General features: G+C 48.9%; 1 protein-coding gene across 7 annotated transcripts in view; it reads left to right on the top strand.

Annotated features, from left to right (window-relative positions):
• Positions 1–25,818, top strand: part of extl3 (exostosin-like glycosyltransferase 3) — a 130,997-nt gene that overhangs the window by 102,190 nt on the left and 2,989 nt on the right. For all 7 annotated transcript variants that reach the window (XM_070884692.1, XM_070884688.1, XM_070884693.1 and 4 more), the window contains 3 exons: positions 10,916–11,043; positions 11,205–11,349; positions 15,313–15,441. In XM_070884692.1, coding sequence (XP_070740793.1) covers positions 10,916–11,043; positions 11,205–11,349; positions 15,313–15,441 — 402 coding nt within the window. The remainder of the gene's footprint in view (positions 1–10,915; positions 11,044–11,204; positions 11,350–15,312; positions 15,442–25,818) is intronic.

Below are 25,818 nucleotides of genomic sequence, written 5' to 3'. Positions count from 1 at the left end.
CCCTCTCCCTCTCCCTCTCCCTCTCCCTCCTCTCTCCTCTCTCCTCTCTCCTCTCTCCTCTCTCCTCTCTCCTCTCCCTCTCCCTCCTCTCCCTCTCTCTCTCCCTCTCTTCCCCACCCCCCCCCATTTCTCCTCTCTTCTCTCTTTCTTCTCTCTTCTCTCTTCTCTCTTCTCTCTTCTCTCTTCTCTCTTCTCTCTTCTCTCTTCTCTCTTCTCTCTTCTCTCTTCTCTTTTCTCTCTCTCCTTTTCCCCCTAACACTCTTCCCTCCCTCACCCATCTCTAAGACTGCATGATGATGAGGTATGATTGTACAGTTGCTCTAGTCCTGGCTCTATATTGGCTGTGAGGGCAAGGCTACTGCTTTGTCAATAAGAGAGTGGGGATCTGGATGACCTGAAGAATTGACTCAGATTTTCCCGTATCTTTGTCTCAGATTTTTATGTCCATCAGCTGTGGCACATGCGAGCAACAGAATGTTTTAATATTTCTGTTTGATTAAAAAGAAGCTCTGTGTTTAAGACTGACAGTTGAATGTATGTAATTCAGGGCACTCTGAGGCCTGCCTGTGGGCTGGAGAACAGCCGCTGTAGACAGCTAACCTCAGCACTTTAACATCTGCAGTAGGGAAATTTTGGAACCTTTTAATTAAAGATGGAATTACTAAATATTTGGAGAGAAAGAAAATAATTGGAAGCAGCCAACACGATTTCAGAAAGGAAGGTAGTGCTGGATAAACACGGTGCAGTTTGATGCGTACTACACGGGAGACTATTGGGGAGGATTAAGCTCCATGGAATTAGTGTGAGGGGAAGATTTGGATTAAAAATGGGTTAGAAGGGAAGAACGAGAGTAGGGGATCAGGGCCATTTCTCAAGCGAGATTGGAAGTGGGTAGCTGTGTTCTGTGCTGGGAACGCTGCTGTTCACTGTGTATATTAGGGACCACTCAGCTCCAGACCTCATTACAGCCTTGGTCCAAACATGGACAACAGAGGTGAGGGGAGAGTGACTGCCCTTGACATGAAGGAAGCATTTGACCGAGTGTGGCATCAAGGAGTCAATGGGGATTGGGTGGAAAACTCTCCACTGACTGGAGTCATACCCAGCACAAAGGAAGGTGGTTGTTTGGAGGTCAATCATCCCAGCCCCAGGACATCGCTGCAGGAGTTCCTCAGGGCAGTGTCCTAGGCCCAACCATCTTCAGCTGCTTCATCAATGACCTTCCCTCCATCATAAGGTCAGAAGTGGGGATGTTCGCTGATGATTGCACCGTGTTCAGTTCCATTTGCAACTCCTCAGATAATGAAGCAGTCCGTGCCCGCATACAGCAAGTCCTGGACAACATTCAGGCTTGGGCTGATAAGTGGCAAATAACATTCGTGCCACACAAGTGCCAGGCAATGACCATCTCCAACAAGCGAGAGTCTAACCACCGCCCCTTGATATTCAATGCATTGCCATCGCTGAGTCCCCCACCATCCACATCCTGGGGTTCACCAGTGACCAGAAATTGAACTGGACTAGCCACATAAATACAGTGGCAACAAGAGCAGGTCAGAGGCTGGGTATTCTGCGGCGAGTGTCTCGCCTCCTGAGTCTCCATCGACAAGGCACAAGTCAGGAGTGTAATGAAACACTCTCCACTTGCCTGGATGAGTGCAGCTCCAATAACACTCGAAGCTCAACACAATTCAGGACAAAGCAGCCCACTTGATTGGCACCCCCACCTTAAACATTCACTCCCTCCACCATCAGTGCACCGTGGCTGCAGTGTGTACAATGTATAAGATGCACTGCAGCAAACTGCCAAGGCTTCTTCATAGGAGCAGGAGTAGGCCATACGGCCCCTCGAGCCTGCTCCACCATTTAATACAATCATGGCTGATCTGATCATGGACTCGGGTCCACTTCCTGCCCACTCCCCATGACCCCTTATTCCCTTATCGGTTAAGAAACTGTCTCTCTCTCTCTCTCTCTCTCTCTCTCTCTCTCTCTCTCTCTCAAATGTATTTAATGTCCCAGCTTCCACAGCTCTCTGAGGCAGCGAATTCTGCAGATTTACAACCCTCTCAGAAGAAATTCTTCCTCATCTCAGTTTTAAATGGGCGGCCTCTTATTCTAAGATCATGCACCCTAGTTCTAGTCTCTCCCACCAGTGAAAACATCCTCTCTGCATCCACCTTGTCAAGCCCCCTCATAATCTTGTACGTTTCGATAAAACCATCCCACATTCTTCTGAATTCCATTGAGTAGAGGCCCAACCTCCTCAACATTTTCTCATAAGTCAACCCCCTCATCTCCAGAATCAACCTAGTGAACCTTCTCTGAACTGCCTCCAAAGCAAGTATATCCTTTTGTAAATATGGAAACCAAAACTGCACGCAGTATTCCAGGTGTGGCCTCACCAATACCTTATATAACTGTAGTAAGACTTCCCTGCTTTTATACTCCATCCCCTTTGCAATAAAGGTCAAGATTCCATTGGCCTTCCTGATCACTTGCTGTACCTGCATACTAACCTTTTGTGTTTCATGCACCAGGACCCTCAGGTCCCGCTGTACTGCAGCACTTTGCAATTTTTCTCTATTTAAATAATAACTTGCTCTTTGATTTTTTTTTCTGCCAAAGTGCATAACCTCACACTTTCCAACATTACACTCCATCTGCCAAATGTTTGCCCACTCACTTAGCCTGTTTATGTCCTTTTGCAGGTTTTTTTGTGTCCTCCTCACACATTGCTTTTCCTCCTATCTTTGTATCATCAGCAAACTTGGCTACGTTACACTCAGTCCCTTCTTCCAAGTCGTTAATATAGATTATAAATAGTTGGGGTCCCAGCACTGATCCCTGCGGCACCCCACTGGTTACTGATTGCCAACCCGAGAATGAACCATTTATCTTTTCTGTTAGTTAGCCAATTCTTTATCCGTGCGAATATATTACCCCCAACCCCGTGAAGTTTTATCTTGTGCAGTAACCTTTTATGTGGCACCTTGTCAAATGCCTTCTGGAAGTCCAAATACACCACATCCACTGGTTCCCCTTTATCCACCCTGTTCGTTGCATCCTCAAAGAATTCCAGCAAATTTGTTAAATATGACTTCCCCTTCATGCTGACTCTGCCTGACCGAATTTTGCTTTTCCAAATGTCCTGCTACTGCTTCTTTAATAATGGACTCCAACATTTTCCCAACCACAGATGTTAGGCTAACTGGTCTATAGTTTCCTGCTTTTTGTCTGGCTTCTTTTTTAAATAGGGGCGTTAGATTTGCAGTTTTCCAATCTGCTGGGTCTGCCCCAGAGTCCAGGGAATTTTGGTCAATTACAATCACTTCGGCAGCACCTCCCAAACCCACGACCTCTACCACCGAGAAGGACAAGGGCAGCAGGTGCATGGGAACACCATCACCTCCAAGTTCCCCTCCAAGTTATACACCATCCTGACTTGGCAATATATCACCATTCCTTCATCGTCGCTGGGTCAAAATGCTAGGACTCCCTCGCTAACGGCACTGTGGGAGAAGTGTGAAGTGATGCATTTTGATAGGATAAATGGGGAAACAATATGAATGAAACATAGAAACATAGAAAATAAGAGCAGTATTAGCCATTCGGCCATTCAAGTCTACACTGCCATTCAGTATGATCATGGCTGATCCTCTATCTCAATACCATATTCCCGCTTTTTCCCCATACCCCTTGATGCCTTTTGTGTCTAGAAACCTATTTATCTCCCTCTTAAATATATTCAGTGACTTTGCCTCCACAGCCTTCTGTGGTAGAGAATTCCACAGGTTCACCACCCTCTGAGTGAAAACATTTCTCCTCATCTCGGTCCTAAATTTCCTACCCCGTATCCTGAGACTGTGACCCCTTGTTCTCGACTTCCCAGCCCAGGGAAACATTCTCCCCACATCCAGTCTATCCAACCCAGCCAGAATGTTATACGTTTCAATGAGATCCCCTCCCATTCTTCTGAACCCAATCTCTCCTCATGTGACAGTCCTGCCATCCCAGGAATCAGTCTGGTGAACCTTTGCTGCACTCCCTCTATGGCAAGTATATCCTTTCTTGGGTAAGGAGACCAAAACTGCACACAATACTCAATGTGTGGTCTCACCAAAGCCCTGTACTCAAATCCTCAAGAGGTACAATGGTAAAGGGGGTGCAGTTTTTGACAGTACAAGTTTAAAAAAAAACAGACAATATGCTGGGCTTTATTAATAGAGACAAAAGCAGGAAGTTCTGCTAAATGTGTAGAAAACACCGGTTAGGCCCCAGCTGGAGTAGTGTGTCCAATTCTGGGCACCACACTTTACGCAGGATATCAAGGGGGCAGAGGAGATTGACTAGAATGGTACCAGGGACACGGATCTTCAGTTATGTGAAGAGACTGGAGAAGCTGGGGTTGCTCTCCTTAGAGCAGAGAAGGTTAAGGGGCGATTTAAGGGAATTGAATATATATTTGATACAGCTATGGGGAAAAAGCAGGGGAGTGGGACTAATTGGAGAGCTCTCCCAGAGAGCCGGCACAGGCATGATGGGCTGAATGGCTTCCTCCTGTGCTGAGATTCTACTCTCTCCCTCTCCCTATATCACCCACAGTCTGCTCTCGCTTGCTTTCTATCGTAGACTGGTCTCGCTTTCTCTGTCACGTATGCTTCCCTCTCCCTCTTTCTTTCGCTCTCTTCTCTTCCTCCCTGTCCCCCTCTCTCTTCCCATCACTGTTCATCTCTCTTTTCTCTCTTCCCCTCCTCTCCCTCTTCCTCCTCTTCTCCTTCCTCCCTTCTCTCTCTCTTCCTCCAGTCTCTCCCTCGCTGCCTCTTCCCCTCCTGCCCGTCTCCCCCCTCCCTCACACACTCTCTCTCTCTGTGCAAAATGTGGTCTTGTAAGATACTGCTTGTAAGCAAAGCTGGTATTGGAGGCAGCTGGACTTCTGTATTACAGCTCTAGTTCCACTGCTTGCCCTGTGTGAAACATAGAAACATAGAAAATAGGTGCAGGAGCAGGTCATTCAGCCCTTCGAGCCTGCACCACCATTCAATATGATCATGGCTGATCATGCAACTTCAGTACCCCATTCCTGCTTTCTCTCCATACCCCTTGATCCCTTTAACCGTAAGGGCCACATCTAACTCCCTTTTGAATCTATCTAACGAACTGGCCTCAACAACTTTCTGCGGTAGAGAATTCCACAGCTTCACAACTCTGAGTGAAGAAGTTTCTCCTCATCTCGGTCCTAAATGGCTTACCCCTTATTCTTAGACTGTGACCCCTGGTTCTGGACTTCTCCAACATCGGGAACATTCTTCCTGCATCTAACCTGTCCAGTCCAGTCAGAATTTTGTGTGTTTCTATGAGATCCCCTCTCATCCTTCTAAATTCCAGTGACTAAGCCTAGTCGATCCTAGTGCCACTGCAGCCTCGGGTTGTATCCAGTTGTCAGTCCCTCTTTATCCCGACCTGTCTGAATGGTGCAGACCATGGGCTATACCAGTAATTCCCAGGTTCTTTGAGCCCGCCAGCCAGCAGTTCCCAAGGAAGTTTTTCCCGTGTAATTGTTTGCACATTTTTGTTGTTTTTTTCGGTGCCCCTGGTGAACTGTGCTGGGGAGGAGCAAACAGAGCACAAAGTGCTGACGGCTGTGGAGGGAGCCGCCAGATGCTCCCTGCCGTGCCCCATTCCTTAACGATACGATGTTCTCCCAGCCCTGGATAAACACCGTGTGACTGCTATCGCAGCACGGCATGTCTGTGCAGTGACTCACTGGACCACACGTAGGTGGATCGCCGCCTAATCATTGGGATATATTCAGCCCGCCAGCTCATTTCACCACTCAGTTACATCACAGCTAATCTGCATCTTAACTCCATCTCCCCACCATGGATCTGTGATCCTTAATACCCTTGCCGAACAAAAATCTGTCAATCTCAACGGCTTTTTGGGGGAGAGTGTTCTAGATTACCACCACCCTGTGTGTGAGGAAGTGCTTCCTGACATCACCCCTGAACGGCCTGGTTCTGATTTTAAGGTTCTGTCCCCTTGTTCTGGACTCTCCCCACCAGAGGAAATCGTTTCTCTGCATCTATCCTATCCACTCTCTTTTTCATTTTAAACACCTCAATAAGATCAGACCTTAATCATCATCTACACTCAAGGGAATGCAAGCCTAGCCTATGCAACCCGTCCTCATAATTTAACCCTTTAAGTCCCGGTATCATTCTGCTGAATCTGTGTTGCTCCTCCAAGGCCAGTGTATCCTTCCCATGATGTGCCCAGAGCTGAACGCAGCTTGAAGCATTCCTTACCCACTTTGTATTCCAGCCCTCCAATGGCCTTTTTGATTATTGTTTGTACCTGTTCACTGGCTTTTAGTGATTTCTGTACTAGGACCCCTAAAGCAAATTATTATTTAAATGGGGGAGAGATTGCAAAATGCGGTGCTACAGAGGGACCTGGGGGTCCTTGTGCATGAAAGACAAAAAGTGAGTATGCAGGTACAGCAAGTGATCAGGAAGGCAAATGGAATGTTGGCCTTTATTGCAAGGGGGATACAGTATAAAAGCAGAGAAGTCCTGCTACAGCTGTATAGGGTATTGGTGAGGTCACACCTGGAGTACTGCGTACAGTTTTGGTCTCCGTATTTAAGGAAGGATATTGGAGGCAGTTCAGAGAAGGTTCACAATGTTGATTCCTGAGATGAAGGGTTGGCTTATGAAGAAAGGTTGAGCAGGTCGGGCCTATATTCATTGGAGTTTAGAAGAGTGAGAAGCGATCTTATTGAAACGTATAAGATACTGAGGGGGCTGGACAGGGTAGATGCAGAGAGGATGTTTCCCCTCGTGAGGGAATCTAGAACTCGGGGGCATTGTTTCAGAATAAGGGGCTGCCCATTTAAAATGGAGATGAGGAGAAATTTCTTCTGAGAGGGTCGTGAATCTTTGGAATTCTCTGCCCCAGAGGCTGGGTCTTTGAGTATATTTAAGGTGGAGATAGACAGATCTTTGAGCGATAAGGGAGTAAAGGGTTATGGGGAACCGGCAGGGAAGTGGAGCTGAGTCCATGATCAGATCAGCCATGATCTTATTGAATGGCGGAGCAGGCTCGAGGGGCCAGTGGCCTACTCCTGCTCCTATTTCTTATGTTCCTATGTTATCTCTCTGCTCGTCCACACCTCCTAGTCTCCCACCATTAAGAAAATATTCTGATTGGTCTTTCTTGGGTCCAAACTGGATGAGCTCACTTCTTGCCATTTTCCCACTCACTTAATATATCGATGTCTCTTTGCAGCTTCCTGCTCTGGGGGACGGGCGTTGGACTGAGGTTAGAGAGCAGGTTTCTTGTCTGTACCCTGCCAGGGGAGGTGGAGGTGGAGGTGGAGGTGAAGGGTGGGGTGGGATGAGGGGATCTAAGGAAAGGTGGAAAGAAAACTAAGAAACTGCATGCGAGGGGCAAGAAGTTGTGAGCAATTTGTGCAGCCCCCTATATCCGGAGGCAGGGTTGGTTTGGGCGTGAGGCTAAATCATTGCATGCAGGTTCGTTGTCAAGGGAGGGGCGAGGAACTCATTGGTAGAGGAGCTGGCAACATGACAGGAATAAAGAGGGATTAAAATGTGCAGCCCATTTCAATGTGACTGGAGCAAGTCACGGTCAATGCAGAGGTAACAAGTGAACGCGGAAAGCAAGAAGTTCCATTTTTACTGTGGCTTTCACAGCCAATGCAGTACTTGTTGAAGTGTAGTATCTGTTGTAATGTAGCAAACTCGGCAGCAAGCTCCCAGAAAGCACAACGACCAGATAATCTGCTTTTAGTGATGTTGACTGAGGGATAAATATTGGCTTGGACACCGAGGGAAAACTCCCCTACTCTTCCAATACTGCCATAGGATCTTTTACATTCACCTGAGAGGGCAGAAGGGGCCTCGGTTTAACATCTCCGCCAAAAGATGGCATCTCCGACAGCGCAGCATCCCCTCAGTACTGCATTGGGAATGCCATTCTAGATTATGGGCACAAGTCTGTGGAGTGGGTCTTGAACCCACACCCATGTGTCTCACAGGCATTGTGCCATGGATTAACACTCGGGTCCGATCACATCGCATCATTTGTAGCTTCCTGTGGCAATGTTCCATGTGAGAGGGAGGTCCAGCTCCGGCCTGTGGCAATGTTCCATGTGAGGGGGAGGTCCAGCTCCGGCCAGTGGGAATGTTCCATGTGAGGGGGAGGTCCAGCTCCGGCCAGTGGGAATGTTCCATGTGAGAGGGAGGTCCAGCTCCGGCCAGTGGGACTGTTCCATGTGAGAGGGAGGTCCAGCTCCGGCCAGTGGGAATGTTCCATGTGAGAGGGGGGTCCAGCTCCGGCCAGTGGGAATGTTCCATGTGAAAGGGAGGTCCAGCTCCGGCCAGTGGGAATGTTCCATGTGAGGGGGAGGTCCAGCTCCGGCCAGTGGGAATGTTCCATGTGAGAGGGGGGTCCAGCTCCGGCCAGTGGGAATGTTCCATGTGAGGGGGAGGTCCAGCTCCAGCCAGTGGGAATGTTCCATGTGAGAGGGGGGTCCAGCTCCGGCCAGTGGGAATGTTCCATGTGAAAGGGAGGTCCAGCTCCGGCCAGTGGGAATGTTCCATGTGAGGGGGAGGTCCAGCTCCGGCCAGTGGGAATGTTCCATGTGAGAGGGGGGTCCAGCTCCGGCCAGTGGGAATGTTCCATGTGAAAGGGAGGTCCAGTTCCGGCCAGTGGCAATGCTCCATGTGAGAGGGGGGTCCAGCTCTGGCCAGTGGGAATGTTCCATGTGAAAGGGAGGTCCAGCTCCGGCCAGTGGGAATGTTCCATGTGAAAGGGAGGTCCAGCTCCGGCCAGTGGGAATGTTCCATGTGAAAGGGAGGTCCAGCTCCGGCCAGTGGGAATGTTCCATGTGAAAGGGAGGTCCAGTTCCGGCCAGTGGGAATGTTCCATGTAAAAGGGAGGTCCAGTTCCGGCCAGTGGCAATGCTCCATGTGAGAGGGGGGTCCAGCTCTGGCCAGCTGGTGGTGTTCAGTCCTGGGCTGGCTGCAAGCCCCCTTGAACTGATGCGTGAGCAGGGAGATAGATCTTAAAGCTCTGCAGGCTGCTGGGGAGTGACACTGCGGGGGGGGGGTTGTGACACTGCGGGGGGGGTTTGGGGTGACACTGCGGGGGGGGTTTGGGGTGACACTGCGGGGGGGGGTTTGGGGTGACACTGCGGGGGGGGGTTTGGGGTGACACTGCGGGGGGGGGTTTGGGGTGACACTGCGGGGGGGGGGTTTGGGGTGACACTGCGGGGGGGGGTTTGGGGTGACACTGCGGGGGGGGTTTGGGGTGACACTGCGGGGGGGGGTTTGGGGTGACACTGCGGGGGGGGGTTTGGGGTGACACTGCGGGGGGGGTTTGGGGTGACACTGCGGGGGGGGGTTTGGGGTGACACTGCGGGAGGGGGGGGTTTGGGGTGACACTGCGGGGGGGGTTTGGGGTGACACTGCGGGGGGGGTTTGGGGTGACACTGCGGGGGGAGGTTTGGGGTGACACTGCGGGGGGGGGTTTGGGGTGACACTGCGGGGGGGGTTTGGGGTGACACTGCGGGGGGGGGTTTGGGGTGACACTGCGGGGGGGGGTTTGGGGTGACACTGCGGGGGGGGGTTTGGGGTGACACTGCGGGGGGGGTTTGGGGTGACACTGCGGGGGGGGTTTGGGGTGACACTGCGGGGGGGGTTTGGGGTGACACTGCGGGGGGGGTTTGGGGTGACACTGCGGGGGGGGTTTGGGGTGACACTGCGGGGGGGGGGTTTGGGGTGACACTGCGGGGGGAGTTTGGGGTGACACTGCGGGGGGGGGTTTGGGGTGACACTGCGGGGGGGGGTTTGGGGTGACACTGCAGCTGTTGGGGTTGTGACACTGCGGGGGGGGGTTTGGGGTGACACTGCGGGGGGGGTTTGGGGTGACACTGCGGGGGGGGGTTTGGGGTGACACTGCGGGGGGGGGGGTTGTGACACTGCGGGGGGGGGGGTTGTGACACTGCGGGGGGGGGTTTGGGGTGACACTGCGGGGGGGGTTTGGGGTGACACTGCGGGGGGGGGGTTTGGGGTGACACTGCGGGGGGGGGGGTTGTGACACTGCGGGGGGGGGGGGGTTGGGGTGACACTGCAGCTGTTGGGGTTGTGACACTGCGGGGGGGGTTGGGGTGACACTGCGGGGGGGGGGGTTTGGGGTTGTGACACTGCGGGGGGGGGTACCGACACATGATGTGGAGCAGCGGCACCAACTGCAGGTCCCTACTCCAAGATCGATCTAGATTGCTAGATTCTGATCTCGTGTGGCCTCAAGACGGTGAAGAGCAGAGTTGGGTTACTGCCGAGAGATGGGGCGAGGGCGAACGAGCTGGGCAAAGAGGGAAATTGGCGCGAGAGTCAGCGTGCTTCGGCTGTCCTTAAACACGTTATTATGGAGGGTTGAGGGAAGATCCCCCTCTCTCTCAACCATAGGGATGTGTCACCTGGGAGCCCAAATGAGAGGGAGGTGAAAACAGAGGAGACAGCAACAAGAAGGTTCATGTAATGGCCCAAGAGGGTGCCCAGAGACTCATTGTCACATGTCACTCTATTGCTTCAATCGTCCTGTTGGTTGAATCGTTTGATTGGCTGAGATGCTCTGGGGTGAATAATTCGATTGGCTGATACGCTCTGGGATGAATAATTTGATTGGCTGGGGTGATCCGGGCAAATCGTTCGATTATCTGGGGTGAATAATTTGATTGGCTGGGGTGATCCAGGCAAATCGTTCGATTGGCTGAGATGCTCTGTGGGGGGGGGGGGGGGGGAATAATTTGATTGGGGTGATCTGGGCGAAGCATTCGATTGGCTGAGATGCTCAGGTCTAGAATTGAGATGATTTATTTTCCCTTTAGGTTGTTCACACAGAGAAGAATAGTTTAAATAATCGTTTCTTACCCTGGGATACTATTGAGACTGAGGCGATTCTGTCTATTGATGATGACGCCCACCTTCGCCACGATGAGATCATGTTTGGCTTTCGGTGAGTACACCGACATTTTATAATCTGCGATTTGGTTAGCTCGTCAGCAGAGCAATTAGTAGAAATCTGAATAGGTTTGTTCACTGATGTCCTGAAGGCTTGGCATTGCACTGGCCATTCACTTCCTCATTGTTTCTGAGATTTGTATTCTTCTTCCTCAGGGTTTGGCGCGAGGCGAGAGATCGGATTGTGGGTTTTCCTGGCAGGTACCATGCCTGGGACTTGGCCCACCAGTCCTGGCTCTACAACTCCAACTACTCCTGTGAACTCTCCATGGTGCTGACTGGTGCTGCCTTCTTTCACAAGGTTTGTGCATGTTGTGTCAGTGATCTTTCTCTTCACCAGTTGTCTCCAATCGCTGGAGAAATCCCACCAGCGATGTCTCTGCAAGATCCTGCAAATCCCCTGGGAGGACAGGCGCACCAACGTTGGGGTCCTCGACCAGGCCAACATCGAAGCACTGACCACACTCGACCAGCTCCGCTGGGCAGGGCCACATTGTTCGCATGCCTGACACGAGACTCCCAAAGCAAGCGCTCTACTCGGAACTCCTACACGGCAAGCGAGCCCCATGTGGACAGAGGAAACGTTACAAGGACACCCTCAAAGGCTCCCTGGTAAAGTGCAACATTCCCACCGACACCTGGGAGTCCCTGGCCAAAGACCACCCTAAGTGGAGGAAGAGCATCCGGGAGGACGCTGAGCACCTCGAGTCTCGTCGCCGACAGCGTGCAGAAAACAAGTGCAGACAGCGGAAGGAGCGTGCGGCAAACCTGTCCCACCCATCACCGGCAGTCCCTCGGGATCGAGGAAGACTTGCTTCCACTCTTAGCATGAGTACTTAGATGGCTGAACAGTCCAATACGAGAACCACAGTTTCTGTCACAGGTGGGACAGACAGTTATTGAGGGAAGGGGAGGGTGGGACTGGTTTGCCGCACGCTCCTTCCGCTGCCTGCGCTTGATTTCTGCATGCTCTCGGCGACGAGACTCGAGGTGCTCAGCGCCCTCCCGAATGCACTTCCTCCACTTAGGGCGGTCTATGGCCAGGGACTCCCAGATGTCAGTGGGGTTGTCGCATTTAATCAGGGAGGCTTTGAGAGTGTCCTTGTAACGTTTCCTCTGCCCGCCTTTGGCTCGTTTGCCGTGGACGAGTTCCGAGTAGAGCGCTTGCTTTGAGAGTCTCGTGTCTGGCATGCGAACCATGTGGCCTGCCCAGCGGAGCTGATCAAGTGTGGTCAGTGCTTCAATGCTGGGGATGTTGGCCTGAACGAGGACGCTAATGTTGGTGCGTCTGTCCTCCCAGGGGATTTGTAGGATCTTGCGGAGACATCGTTGGTGGTATTTCTCCAGCGATTTGAGGTGTCTACTGTACATGGTCCATGTCTCTGAGCCATACAGGAGGGCGGGTATCACTACAGTCCTGGAGACACTGAGCTTGGTGACAGTTTTGAGGGCCTGGTCTTCAAACATCAAGTCCCACCCAGCCTTTCCCTCAACTACTGTCTGTCCCACCTGTGACAGAGACTGTAATTCTCTTATTGGGCTGTTCAGTCGCCTGACAACTCACTTTTAGAGTGGAAGCAAGTCTTCCTCGATTCCGAGGGACTGGCTTGATGATGACTTGTCGTCTTTTCCCATCAACATTCTTCAGCATGCTGCCCATTAGTTGGGGGCCGGAGAGATGAAGGCACGATGTAGTTCTTGTGGTCAGTTATAGGAAGAAATTGTCGGAGAGCAGATTAAATTCTATAAAAAGGATTTTTCCCACCTACCCTCCTCTAATTTCCTTCGATAACTGATCACAATATATCACTCAATTTCGTCCCTTACCCTCCTGAAAACGGCTAGTGGCAAGATTGATCCACAGCCAATGCTTGCCCTCCACAGGACCTCTCCTAACTGCCTGGGCGTGTGTGAGCCTAGACACTTTGAATTATGGGGAGCGGGCAGGGAAGTGGACCCGAGTCCATGATCGTATTAAATGGCGGAGCAGGCTCGAGGGACCGTATGGCCCACTCCTCCTATTTCTTATGTTCTTATGAATGTCAGCAGGTCACTCAACTGCAGCCCAGCCAGCCTGTTCTCAGGAACAGAAGGCGACCATTCAATTAGATCATGGCTGATCTGTGCCCCCCAACTCCATTTACCCGCCTTTGTTCCATATTCCTTGATATCCTTACAGTTTTGAAAGACAGACAGACTTGCATTTATATAGTGCCTTTCACGGTCTCCGTACCTTAGAATTACAGTTAATTACGAATTTTTTGAAGTATAGCACTATAGTAATGTAGGAAACACGGCAGCCAATTTGCGCACAGCAAGCTCCCAGAAAAAGTAATGTGACGATGACCAGACAATCTGTTTTAGTGATTTTGGTTGAGGAATAACTATTGGCCAGGGCACTGGGGATAACTCCCCTGTTCCTCTTCGAAATAGTGTCTTGGGATCATTTACATCTAGCTGAGAGGGCATCCTAGATTTTTGTGCTCAAGTGTCTGGAGTGGAATTGAACCCACAACCTTCTGACTCAGAGATGAGGGTGCTACCCACTGAGCGACTTCTCCAATTGACCCCCAGCCTCAACGGCCTTTTGGGGGGGGGGGGGGGGGGGGTGAAGGGGAAGAGATCCAGATGTCCACTGCGTTCACACCCAGATATTTTGCAGTGAGGATCTGTGGGACGATGGTTCGGAGTGGGGAGATCCTGATATTTCTGTTCCCTTTCCCCACGTCCAACGACACAGACCAGCAAAATGGCTCAGGATAAATCGTCTGATGCAGTCAGGAGTGGAAATCCAGATTGGTTTCCTCCTTCCAGACTGTTGATGTCCTTGGATGCTCTGATAATGACTGCACGAGGCAATGTGTTGTACTTGAACTATAGTGACCTTAGTCCTTTATTTGTAACTCCAGAGTGAGGATCACACCTGGTGGCCTGCCTTTTATACTGGGCCAGGCTCACCTGTACAGGTAACCTACAAGTCTCCCACTGCTGTGCCCTCTGGTGGCACACCTTGTGATAGTACCAACAGTAGCCATGTAGGATGCATGACACAGACCAGCTGCCTAAAACCCCTTTTGCTCGCTGATCTACACTGGCTCCCGACCCGGCAATACCTTAATCTTAAAAATTCTCATCCTTCTTTTCAAATCCCTCAAGGGCCTTGCCCCTCCTTATCTCTGTAATCTCCTCCAGCCCCACAACTCTCCAAGATCTCTGCGCTCCTCAAACACTGGTGTCATAAGCATCCCCGATTTGAATTACTCTCACCATTGGTGGCCGTGCCTTCTGTTGCCTGGGCCCGAAGCTCTGGAATTCCCTCCCTAAACCTCTCGACCTCTTTACCCCTCTCTCATTTAAGATGTTCTTTAAAACCTGCCTCATTGACCAAGCTTTTAGTCACCTGTCCTAATATCTCCTTATATGTTTTGGTGTCAAATATTGTTTGCTAATGCACTTGTGAAGCATCTTGGGACATTTTACTACATTAAAGGCGCTATATAAATGCAAGTTATCAGTTTCAAAACCCTGATCTTTAAGACTCGAACCAGTTAATCTATTAGTTTCACTGAAACTGGTTCAGTGCACAGAAATATGTAACAGAGGGACCCAATGCTCCAACTGCAGCTCAATAGTTAACTCATTGCTACTCCTAAAGGGATCCCAGCCAACCCTGACCCCAGCGACCTCGATCGACCCCGACTCTGACCCTCCCGCAGGCCCCTACGATTGTGGAGCCGCTGAAATAATGGTGACGCAGTGTGAAGAGGGGCAGCCCAGTATCTTCAGGTGGCTGCTGGATTGCAAATGGTGTGCGTGCCGAACTCTCCTCCCTTAGGTGGTTGAGTTACCGGGAGGGCGCAGAGGAGAATTAAAACAGATTTGCAAGATATCCTTTGATTTCTCAAGCGCTAAGTGCGGTGCCCAGTGTGGGCCTGAGCACGCGCACTAGGAAAGCTCCACGTTCAACGCCCAGGCTGTGCAGCAACAACAACAAATTGCATTGATCTGGCGCACTTAACGTTGTAAAGTGTCCCAAGATGCTTCACCAGAACGTTATCAAACAATATTTGACACCAAGGAGATACTACGACAGGTGACTAACAGCTTGGTCAAAGAGTGAGGCTTTAAGATGGAGAGGTTTAGGGAGGGAGTTTCAGCTCATGTTTAACTCTCAGGTCTCCTCTCCTCTCCTCTCCCCCGTTCTCCACTAGATTTTCTGGTGAATATCAGGCCATCCCCTGAAGGTTTTGTTCTTCTCTTTCAGTACTATGCGTATCTCTACTCGTACGTCATGCCTCAGGCCATTCGCGACATGGTAGACGAGTATATTAATTGCGAGGATATTGCCATGAACTTCCTCGTATCCCACATCACCAGGAAACCACCAATAAAGGTCAGTGCTACCGGGGCTAATATTGAGCTCTGAGACTGTCAGTCGGTGAGATTCCACATTAATAAAGAAACTTCACTTGATAGTGTCAGTTAAAATGGAATAGTATTTCAATTTGCTTCACATTGGGGATGTGACCACAGCGAGGAACCTTACTACGTATGTATTGGGTGTGTGAAGGGAAGGTTTACAGTGGAGGTGCTGTGTGTGTAATGGGAGTATGGTCAAGTGCTTTATATTGGAGTTCTAATCGAGTGAGGGAGGATTGGTTTACAGTAGTGACAATGTTGTGTATGGTTTCTCATAATGTGGCTTCAAGTCCCAGAGCACATAATCGTGTTGTGTGGCACTACCACCGTGCTAAATGGGATAGATTCAGAAGCGATCTAGCAGCTCAAAACTGGGCCTCCCTGAGGAGTGCAGAAAAGCACACACCAGGCGTACCTAAAAATGAAGTGCCAACCTGATGAAGCTGCAACACCGGATTACATGCATGCTATGAACAGAGCTAAGCGATCCCACAGTCAACGGATCAGATCAAATCTCTCTCGTCCTGCCACATCCAGTCGTGAATGGTGGTGGACCATTAAACAACTAACCGGAGGAGGCTCCATGAATATCCCCATCCTCAATGAGTGCATAAGACAAGGCTGAGGTATTTGCACCCAACTTCATCCAGAAGTGCTGAGTGGATGCTCCATGTTGGCCTCCTTCTGAGGTCCCCAATATCACAGAAGCCAGTCTTCAGCCAGTTCGATTCACTCCATGTGATATCAAGAAACGGCTGAGCGCACTGGATACAGCAAAGGCTACGGGCCCCGACAACATCCCGGCTGATGTGCTGAAGACTTGTGCTCCAGAACTAGCGCCTCTAGCCAAGCTGTTCCAGTACAGCTACAACACCGGCATCTACCCGACAATGTGGAAAACTGCCCATGTATGTCCTGTCCACAAAAAGCAGGAAAAATCCGATCCGTCCAATTATCGCTCCTTCAGTCTATTCTCAATCATCAGCAAAGTGATGGAAGGTGTAATCGAGAGTGCTATCAAGCGGCACTTACTCACCAATAACCTGCTCACTGATGCTCAAATTGGATTCAGCCAGGACCACTCAGCTCCAGACCTCATTACAGCCTTGGTCCAAACATGGACAAAAGAGCTAAATTCCAGAGGTGAGGGGAGAGTGACTGTCCTTGACATCAAGACAGCATTTGACTGAGTGTGGTATCAAGGAGCCCTAGTAAAACTGAAGTCAACGGGAATCTGGAAAAACTGAGTGTAACGTAGCCAAGTTTGCTGACGATACAAAGATGGAAGGAAAAGCAATGTGTGAGGAGGACACAAAAAATCTGCAAAAGGACATAGACAGGCTAAGTGAGTGGGCAAAAATTTGGCAGTTGGAATATAATGTTGGAAAGTGTGAGGTCATGAACTTTGGCAGAAAAAAATCAAAGAGCAAGTTACTATTTAAATGGAGAAAGATTGCAAAGTGCTGCAGTACAGCAGGACCTAGGGGTACTTGTGCATGAAACACAAAAGGATAGAATGCAGGTACAGCAAGTGATCAGGAAGGCCAATGGTATCTTGGCTTTTATTGCAAAGGGGATGGAGTATAAAAGCAGGGAAGTCTTGCTGCAGCTATACAGAGTATTGGTGAGGCCACACCTGGAGTACTGCATGCAGTTTTGCTTTCCATATTTACGAAAGGATATACTTGCTTTGGAGGCAGTTCAGAGAAGGTTCATTAGATTGATTCCGGAGATAAGGGGGTTGACTTATGAGGAAAGGTTGAGTAGGTTGGGCCTCTACTCATTGGAATTCAGAAGAATGAGAGGTGATCTTATCGAAACGTATAAGATTGAGGGGTCTTGACAAGGTGGATGCAGAGAGGATGTTTCCACTGATGGGGGAGACGAGAACTAGAGGGCATGATCCTAGAATAAGGGGCCACCCATTTAAAACTGAGATAAGAAATTTCTTCTCAGAGGGTTATAAATCTGGAATTCGCTGCCTCAGAGAACTGTGCAAGCTGGGACATTGAATAAATTTAAGACGGAAATAGACAGTTTCTTAAACGATAAAGGGGTTATGGGGAGCAGGCGGGGAAGTGGAGCTGAGTCCATGATCAGATCAGCCATGATATTGAATGGCGGAGCAGGCTCGAGGGACCTTATGGCCAACTCCTGCTCCTATTTCTTATGTTATGTAAACTCTCCACTGGCTGGAGTCATACCCAGCACAAAGGAAGACGGTTGTGGTGGTTGGAGGTCAATCATCTCAGCCCCAGGACATCGCTGCAGGAGTTCCTCAGGGCAGTGCCCTAGGCCCAACCATCTTCAGTTGCTTTATCAATGACCTTCCCTCCATCATAAGATCAAAAGTGGGGATGTTCACTGATGATTGCACAGTGTTCAGTTCCATTCGCAACTCCCCAGATAATGGAGCAGTACATGCCCACATGCAGCAAGACCTGGACATCATTCAGGCTTCCACTGGTAAGTGGCAAGTAACATTCGCACCACACAAGTGCCAGGCAATGACCATCTCCAACAAATGAGAGTCGAACCACCATCACTTGACATTCAATGCATTACCGTTGCTGAATCCCCACCATTAACATCCTGGGGGTCACCATTGACCAGACACTTAACTGGACCACCCACATAAACAGTGGCTACAAGAGCAGGTCAGAGGCTGAGTATTCTGCAACAACTGGCTTAATTTCTGTCTCCCAAAAGCCTTTTCACCATCTACATGGCACAAGTCAGGATCTCTACCACCGAGAAGGACAAGGGCAGCAGGCGCATGGGAACACCACCACTTCCAAGTTCCCTGTTAGATCTCTTAATTTCCAATGAAATACGAACTCCGATGGTAGTTTTAACTTTTTAATCTTGGCAGAGAGTAACAAGCTGCTGGCTGATTGCCAGTTTCTTTGTCTTTACTGAGACACATGGTCAAAATGGCTGTATTTATACCTGGATCAATTTACAGAAAAGAACTCGCCTTCTTTGACCTTATTGGCTCAATTGAAAGTCTTTTAACGTTTTAATTGGCTCGCTATCCAAGGTCCGAAAATGTCAAGTTGATTGATGAGTTAATGCAACATGCTGAAATGCATGTAGCATCTCTGACTTGTTGTCTGTGAATTTTCACAGCCTGTCTAAATGCAGCCTGTTTGAATTCTCTATCAATCCCCCCTTTGATTCTTTCACAAACTGAATCATAAAACATCAGGTATCACTGGTTAAACATTCTACAAAATAATTTCATACATGTTAATAGAGTTTCCTTCTAAAATTTGTTGATGTGTTTCGCCACATGTCCGGACTAGTAGCCTCCACACAAATTTAACCAACCCGAGTTCCATCGTGGCCACAATGGAAGTCTGGTTTTAGTAAGTTAATTAACCTTATTCCAATTTAATCCAAATCAATATCTTAATTCAACCAGTAAACCACCTTTCCTTAAGCATAACATACCCCTGTGCCACGTACAGACGGTCTGCTGGGACCTGCAAGGTGTCTCACCTGAGGGACAGCAGCTACAGCCACCTGGTCGCAACAACATTTAATCAACATAAACAAACAATATAAAAGTAAAAGGTATTTACATGTAATTCCCTTGGTACCCTACTATTTCCCTTTGGTGCAGAGGGTCGGCTAGTAAGAAGTAGGCCTATGCCTAGAATACCTACAATCAGTAATACAGTAAATTTATACATTTTCGCGAAAAGTAATTGTCCTTATTAGATTTCAGCTTCAGTTACGGGTGCTCGTTTAACGTGTGAAGCGTGGATCCAGGCTTTCTTTCCTTGGACTTTAACAGCTGCCTGGGTGATCAATAACACTTGATAAGGTCCCTCCCACTTGGCACCCAAAGGTTCTTTATGCAACTTTTTCACATAGACCCAGACTCCCGGGATGATGTCGTGTCCTCCTTCGGGTGGATTACCCCAAGCTGCCGATACCTGTCGGGAAACAGAACTAATAGCATTGGTTAGGTTCTGACAGTATGATAACAAAGTGTCACTCATTAAGTGAACATCAGCTTTCCGTAAATCGATAGTTCCTGGCAGTGACATGGGTCTTCCTGTTATAATTTCAAATGGGCTTAGACCTGTAGTTCTGTTCGGGGTTGCCCTAATGCTACATAGCACTATTGGTAGTGCCTGGGGCCATGGTGTTCCTTCTTGGTGATATTTGGCAAGCTGTTGTTTCAGAGTTCGATTCATTCGCTCCACTTGTCCTGATGATTGTGGATGATAAGGACAGTGTAAATCCCACGTAATGTTCAGTAACCTACAGACTTATAGGCAGACAGCACCTGTGAAGTGTGTTCCCTGATCTGAGTCAATGCTACTCGGGACTCCCCATCGGGGAATGTAATCCTTACACAAGACCTTTGCAGTGTGATTGGCTGTGGCTCTTTTAGTTGGGACAGCTTCTACCCATCTAGAGAATCTGTCGACCATGACAAGAATGTTAGTGTATCCTTGGCATGAAGGAAGAGATATATAATCAACCTGCAGATGCTGGAATGGTCCGACAGGGGCAGGGGGCCTCAGTTGGGGCATTACCGTGATGGGTCCAGAATTATTTTTCTGGCAGACCACACCGGTCTGTTACCAGCTGGGCATGTTTTTTAAATCCCCGACCCCACCAGCTTTTCTGGAACCGTGCTGTCATCTGTTGTGAGGCCAAGTGTCCCCACGAGTGGATCTGTTGGGTTAAAAAAGGCATAAGCGCTTGTGGCGCGACTGGCTTGTCGGTAACTCTTTGTCTCCAGACACCATCTTCACATAGCTTAATTCCTGCCTCAATCCATGTCCATTTTTCCTCTTGGGAGCACTCGCCTTGGCATTGTTTGAAGGTCTCGTGTCAGAGTCCTGAGTGCTTTCAATCTGCACATCTGTGTTGGTTCTTCTGGAGGAACGCCCTGTGAGGCGGCATCTTTAGCTGCCTGGTCGGCTAGGGCATTTTCCTATGCTTCTGTGGTATTTTCCTTGGTATGGGCCTTACACTTCAGGATGGACACTTCCTGAGGTAATTGTATGGCCTCCAGTAAGTCTCGGACTTCTTTTCCATTTCGGATAGGTGTACCAGCAGCAGTGAGGAATCCTCTTTTCCGCCATAACATACCAAAGTCGTGAGCGACTCCAAAAGCATAACGCAAATCTGTGTAGACATTAGCTGTCTGTCCTTCTGCTATTCGACATGCTTCTGACAGGGCCCGTAACTCGGCCTGTTGTGCTGACGTTCCTGAGGGTAAACATCCTTTTGCCACTACCTCATATAAGGTTGTAACTGCCCATCCTGCTTTTCTGGTACCATTGTCAACAAAGGAGGAACCATCTGTAAACAGGATGAGGTCTGGGTTGTGCAGAGGCTCCTCTGCTGCTAAGCTGCTTCTTCTGTTTCTTTTAAAATCTCCACGCAGTCATGCTCTTCACATTCTCCCCCCTCTTGCTCCCTCGATTCTGACATTGGGAGCATAGTTGCGGGATTAACCGGGCTGGCCCGGACGATATGGAGATTAGGAGCTTCCAAAACTGCTGTCCAGCGGGTCCATCTAGCTGCCGTCACCTGAGACATTCTATTCATAGACAGCAAAGCGTGTACGGTGTGGGGACACTTGACAATCAGCTTTTGGTCGAGGACTAGACCCGCAGTGATCATTACCGCTCGATGTGTAGCTTCCATGGCCCTTAGGCAACTTCCCCATCCGAGGGCTACCGCATCCAGTTTTGCCGAATAATAGCCAATAGGTCTTTGCCGATCCCCATGTTCTTGTGTCAGTATAGCTGTCATATATCCTTCTTTCTCATGGACAAACAGGGTAAATGGCTTACCACTGTCGGGGATTCCCAGAGCCGGTGCCGAACACAAAGCCTTTTTCAAACTCAGGAAGGCCTCTTGTTGTTCCTTAGTGAGGGTGATGGCTTCTTTAGAGGCACGGTTCCCCTTTAAAATATCATTCAGTGGCTGAGCAAGCTGTGTGAAGGAGTCAATCCAATTTCTGTTAAAGTTACACAATCCCAAAAAAGACCTTAGTTCCTGAATAGTGCTGGGTTTTTTAGCAGCCCGAATGGCTGCAGTTCTATCCTGGGTAAGTTCTCTCTTTCCTTGTGAAATCTTTTGTCCCAGGTATACAACCTCTTCTTGGGATATTTGTGCTTTGTCAATGCTGGCTTTATGTCCTTTCAGCCAAAGGTGGTCCAGCAAAGCTCGTAAATCTTGTTCATGCTGTTCTTCCATGTTTGAAGCTAGCAGGATATCGTCTACATATTGGATGACAGGGGAGGTAATTCTCGCAAATGGCTTTGTAAAGCCATGTGCAATACCGTAGGGCTGTTGTGGAAACCCTGCGGTAACCGGGTCCAAGTATACTGTTGTCCTTGGACCGTGAAAGCAAACCACTGTCAAACCTCCGGTGCCAGAGGCATCGACCAAAATCCATTGGCCATATCTATAACCGAGAAATATTTATGTTCCGGTTTGAGGGCATTAAAAATAGTGGAGGGATCTGCGACCAAAGGAGCTTTTTGATCAGTACACTGGTTAGCTTTCCTATAATCGACAGTCAAACGCCAAGTCTCATTAGATTTCTGTACCGGCCACACGGGGCTATTGGAGGAGCTATGCGTTTTAATAAGCACCCCTTGTTTCTCCAAATGCTGAATAACCGGTAAGATTCCCGCGATGGCAGTTGGACTGATGGGATACTGTTTAGTGCATGGAGGCTTGGTCCCTGTAAATGACGCAGGCTCCATCTGGAGTAGGCCACAATCGTTCTTATCTTTAGCCCATATCGGGTGTTCCTTCAATTCTTCTTTCTTCAAAGTTCTAATTGACCATGTCACCCGACCATCCTCGAAATGCAACGATGAATCTACTTGGATTAGAACGTCCATTTCCAAAAGGGGTTGATCTACTGGGCCTATCCAGACCGGCGTGGTTAGTTCATGTGGAACCAGCCCTATAAGTACCGGTGTTGTCCTTTTAATTTCCATTTTATGGCCCCCAACTCCATAGGCTGTACGTGCCCTACCATCCAACGGCAAAAAGTCTCCATATTGTAGGGGTAAGCATGTTAATTCCGCCCCTGTGTCTAAAAGACAGTCCACATCCTTATCACCCACCCTCACAGTTATATATAGCCCATCTCCCCTTTGTTGTATTAGTGTGAGGAGGGGGGCCAGGGTGGGCTCTAATCGTTTTTTGCTATCCCAAGTAACTCCTTCTGTTGTTGTATTGTCAGTCGCTTAAATGCTTCTATGAGGTCGTTATCTTGTGACAAGCCTGGTTTGTTGGCTGAATTGTATCCCTGGCTGCGTCCTCTTCCCCGGCCACGACCTTGCTGTTTTGCCCTGCACATCTTGGCCCAGTGACCTTCTTTCCCACAATAATGACATTTTCCGGGTAATTTTCCTAATAACTGTTTATCGGAATCCTGGGATTTCCATCCCATAGCCTGTACAGCTCGGACTTTAGCTCCCATATCCCGGTCTAATTGGTTACATCGATCCACCAATGCTGCAAAGGTAGTTCCTCTACCTTCCCAGTCCGGTAACACTACCTTAAGCATTTTGGACAGTTCTGGCTTTAGACCTTCCACGAAAGCTGCTTTCAGGGGTCCAAACGCTTGTTCATCCATTTCCTCATCCGTATTATTCATACCCGAATGTTCTAGCCACGTGCATCTAAACCGCTCGTCATACTCCAGGACCTCCTCTGTTCCTTTCTGTTGGCAGGCTGCAATTTTTCCCCAGTCTGTCTTAGCTGGACTGAAGGCTTGCAGCCAGTGTTTAATTGCCTCCCATCCTGCGTCTGATTCTTGCTCATCCTGCCCCAAAGCTTCTTCTACCTTGTCGTGCAATTTTCTTCCCTGTGTTTTTGGCACCATTATGGTCAAAATTTGCACTCCGTCCCAGAGATGAAGTTGATATATATTTCTTAAGCGGTCCAATTGGTCCCACGTTTTTACTCCCCCTTTCTTTGGATTGGGCAATTCCTTGGACCATTTATCAATTTTCTCTGGGTCTGCCGGATCATGAACTAAGTATTCTTCGTACACCCTTCTCTTTGTTTTTTTGGTTCCGCCCTCATCCGCAGTCTCTTCTGATTTGACTATAACTCGTCTTTTTTTAAACGGGGCAAAGCGCACCCCTAATTCTTCATCCTCCGACACTGTATTGTCAGAGGATTCAGAAACCGTATCTATTCCTCGGTCGTGTCTTTGGGTTTGCGCTTTTAATGTATCCAATACATTTTCCTTTTCCTATTACTGTCTCTTGACCTAATGATTTTTTCCATTATTTAATTTCACCTTTAAGATCTTTAACTTCCACTTCCAGCTTTTCAAGTTCAAGCTTTTTCTGTTGCAGCTGTGCACAAACAGCTTGCAATTGATCCTTTGTACTGGTCAGTTCTCGATCATGTTGGGAACGCATTATAATTTTATTCCGCTTTCGGATCTGGCCCATAACTGCTAGGGACCATCTAGTTCGCTCTTTATTTTTCATACGGGTCGTTTTTCCCCAGACCCTTTTAATCTCGTCCTTTGGAGGTTCTGTACTTTTGTTCGATCTTAATACAGGTTTTAGATAAGTCGAATTGTTGCTCTATGTATTCTTTCAACTGTTCGAGAATTAAATCTAGCGAAACTTCAGGTGGTGCCTGCCCACCTTTAACAGTTGTAGGCAATTCTTTGTTCTTATCTCCTGCCATTTCTTTACTGGGGTCTCCAGTCGTAGGCTTTTAGCCAATCAATAGGTCGGTGATTAATTAACTAAAACACCGCCGAAGTTCGCAAACCGGAGGCTTTCGGAATCACGTAGAAGGAGAGGCGAATTTAGACTTTTGACCGAGGACTTTTTTTAAAAAAGAGGTGTCCTTACCTCAATATGTAGGTCCGATGTCCAAAATTCAGTTTCTTTCCTCAGCGATCCTGTTCGCAGCACCAAAATTGTTAGATCTCTTAATTTTCAATGAAATACGAACTCCGATGGTAGTTTTAACTTTTTAATCTTGGCAGAGAGTAACAAGCTTTGTCTTACTGAGACACATGGTCAAAATGGCTGTATTTATACCTGGATCAATTTACAGAAAAGAACTCGCCACCTTTGACCTCATTGGCTCAATTGAAAGTCTTTTAACGTTTTAATTGGCTCACTACCCAAGGTCCGAAAATGTCAAGTTGATTGATGAGTTAATGCAACATGCTGAAATGCATGTAGCATCTCTGACTTGTTGTCTGTGAATTTTCACAGCCTGTCTAAATGCAGCCTGTTTGAATTCTCTATCATTCCCCTCCAAGTGACACACCATCCTGACTTGGAAATATATCGGCGTTCCTTCATCGTCGCTGAGTCACAATCCTGGAACTCCCTCCCTAACAGCACTGTGGGAGCACCTTCACCACACGGACTGCAGCGGTTCAAGGCGGCGGCTCACCACCACCTTCTCAAGGGCAGTTAGGGATGGGCAATAAATGCCAGCGACGCCCACATCCCAGGAAGGAATAAAGGAAAATAATCCAGGCCAACACTCTGCATTGCCAGTAGTGAGTTCGTGCTGCACAGTTGGAGGTGCATCATTCGGATCAGATGTAAAAAATCTCGGGTGAAGGTAAAAGATCTCACACAACTATTTCAAGAGGAGCAGGAGTTGTTCCTCGGGTCAGGCCAATATTTACCCCTGAACCGACATCACAAAAGTACGACGATCTGATCATTTTTGCATTGCTGTTTGTGGGAGCTTGCTGTGTGTAAACTGGCTGCTGTGTTTCTTGCATTACAACAGTGACTATACTTTAAAAGTATTTGGCTGTAAAGTGCTTTGGGCTGCCCTCCATAACATCACACATCTCCCCCTGGCACCGCTCATCTGCTGCTTAAAACCTTCGTTACTTCTAGACTTGACTCTTCCAATGCCCTCCTGGACAGTCTCCCACCTGCTACCCTCCATAAACTTGAGGGGATCCAAAACCCTGCTGCTGCCCATATCCTCACTCTCACCCTGCTCACTGACTTACACTGGCACGAATTTAAAATCCTCATCCTTGTTTTCAAATCCCTCCCTATCTCTGTAACCACCTCCAACCCTACACCCCTCCCTATCTCTAACCACCTCCAGCCCCTACAATCCTCCCTATCTCTGTAACCTCCTCCAGCCCCTACAATCCTCCCTATCTTTGTAACCTCCTCCAGCCCTACATCCCTCCCTATCTCTGTAACCTCCTCCAGCCCTACAACCCTCCCTATCTCTGTAACCTCCTCCAACCCTACACCCCTCCCTATCTCTAACCACCTCCAGCCCCTACAATCCTCCCTATCTCTGTAACCTCCTCCAGCCCCTACAATCCTCCCTATCTTTGTAA

The sequence above is a fragment of the Pristiophorus japonicus genome, chromosome 7, assembly GCF_044704955.1.
Source record: "Pristiophorus japonicus isolate sPriJap1 chromosome 7, sPriJap1.hap1, whole genome shotgun sequence".
NCBI classification, from domain to species: Eukaryota; Metazoa; Chordata; class Chondrichthyes; family Pristiophoridae; genus Pristiophorus; species Pristiophorus japonicus.
This window is presented reverse-complemented; position numbering and strand designations above follow the sequence as displayed.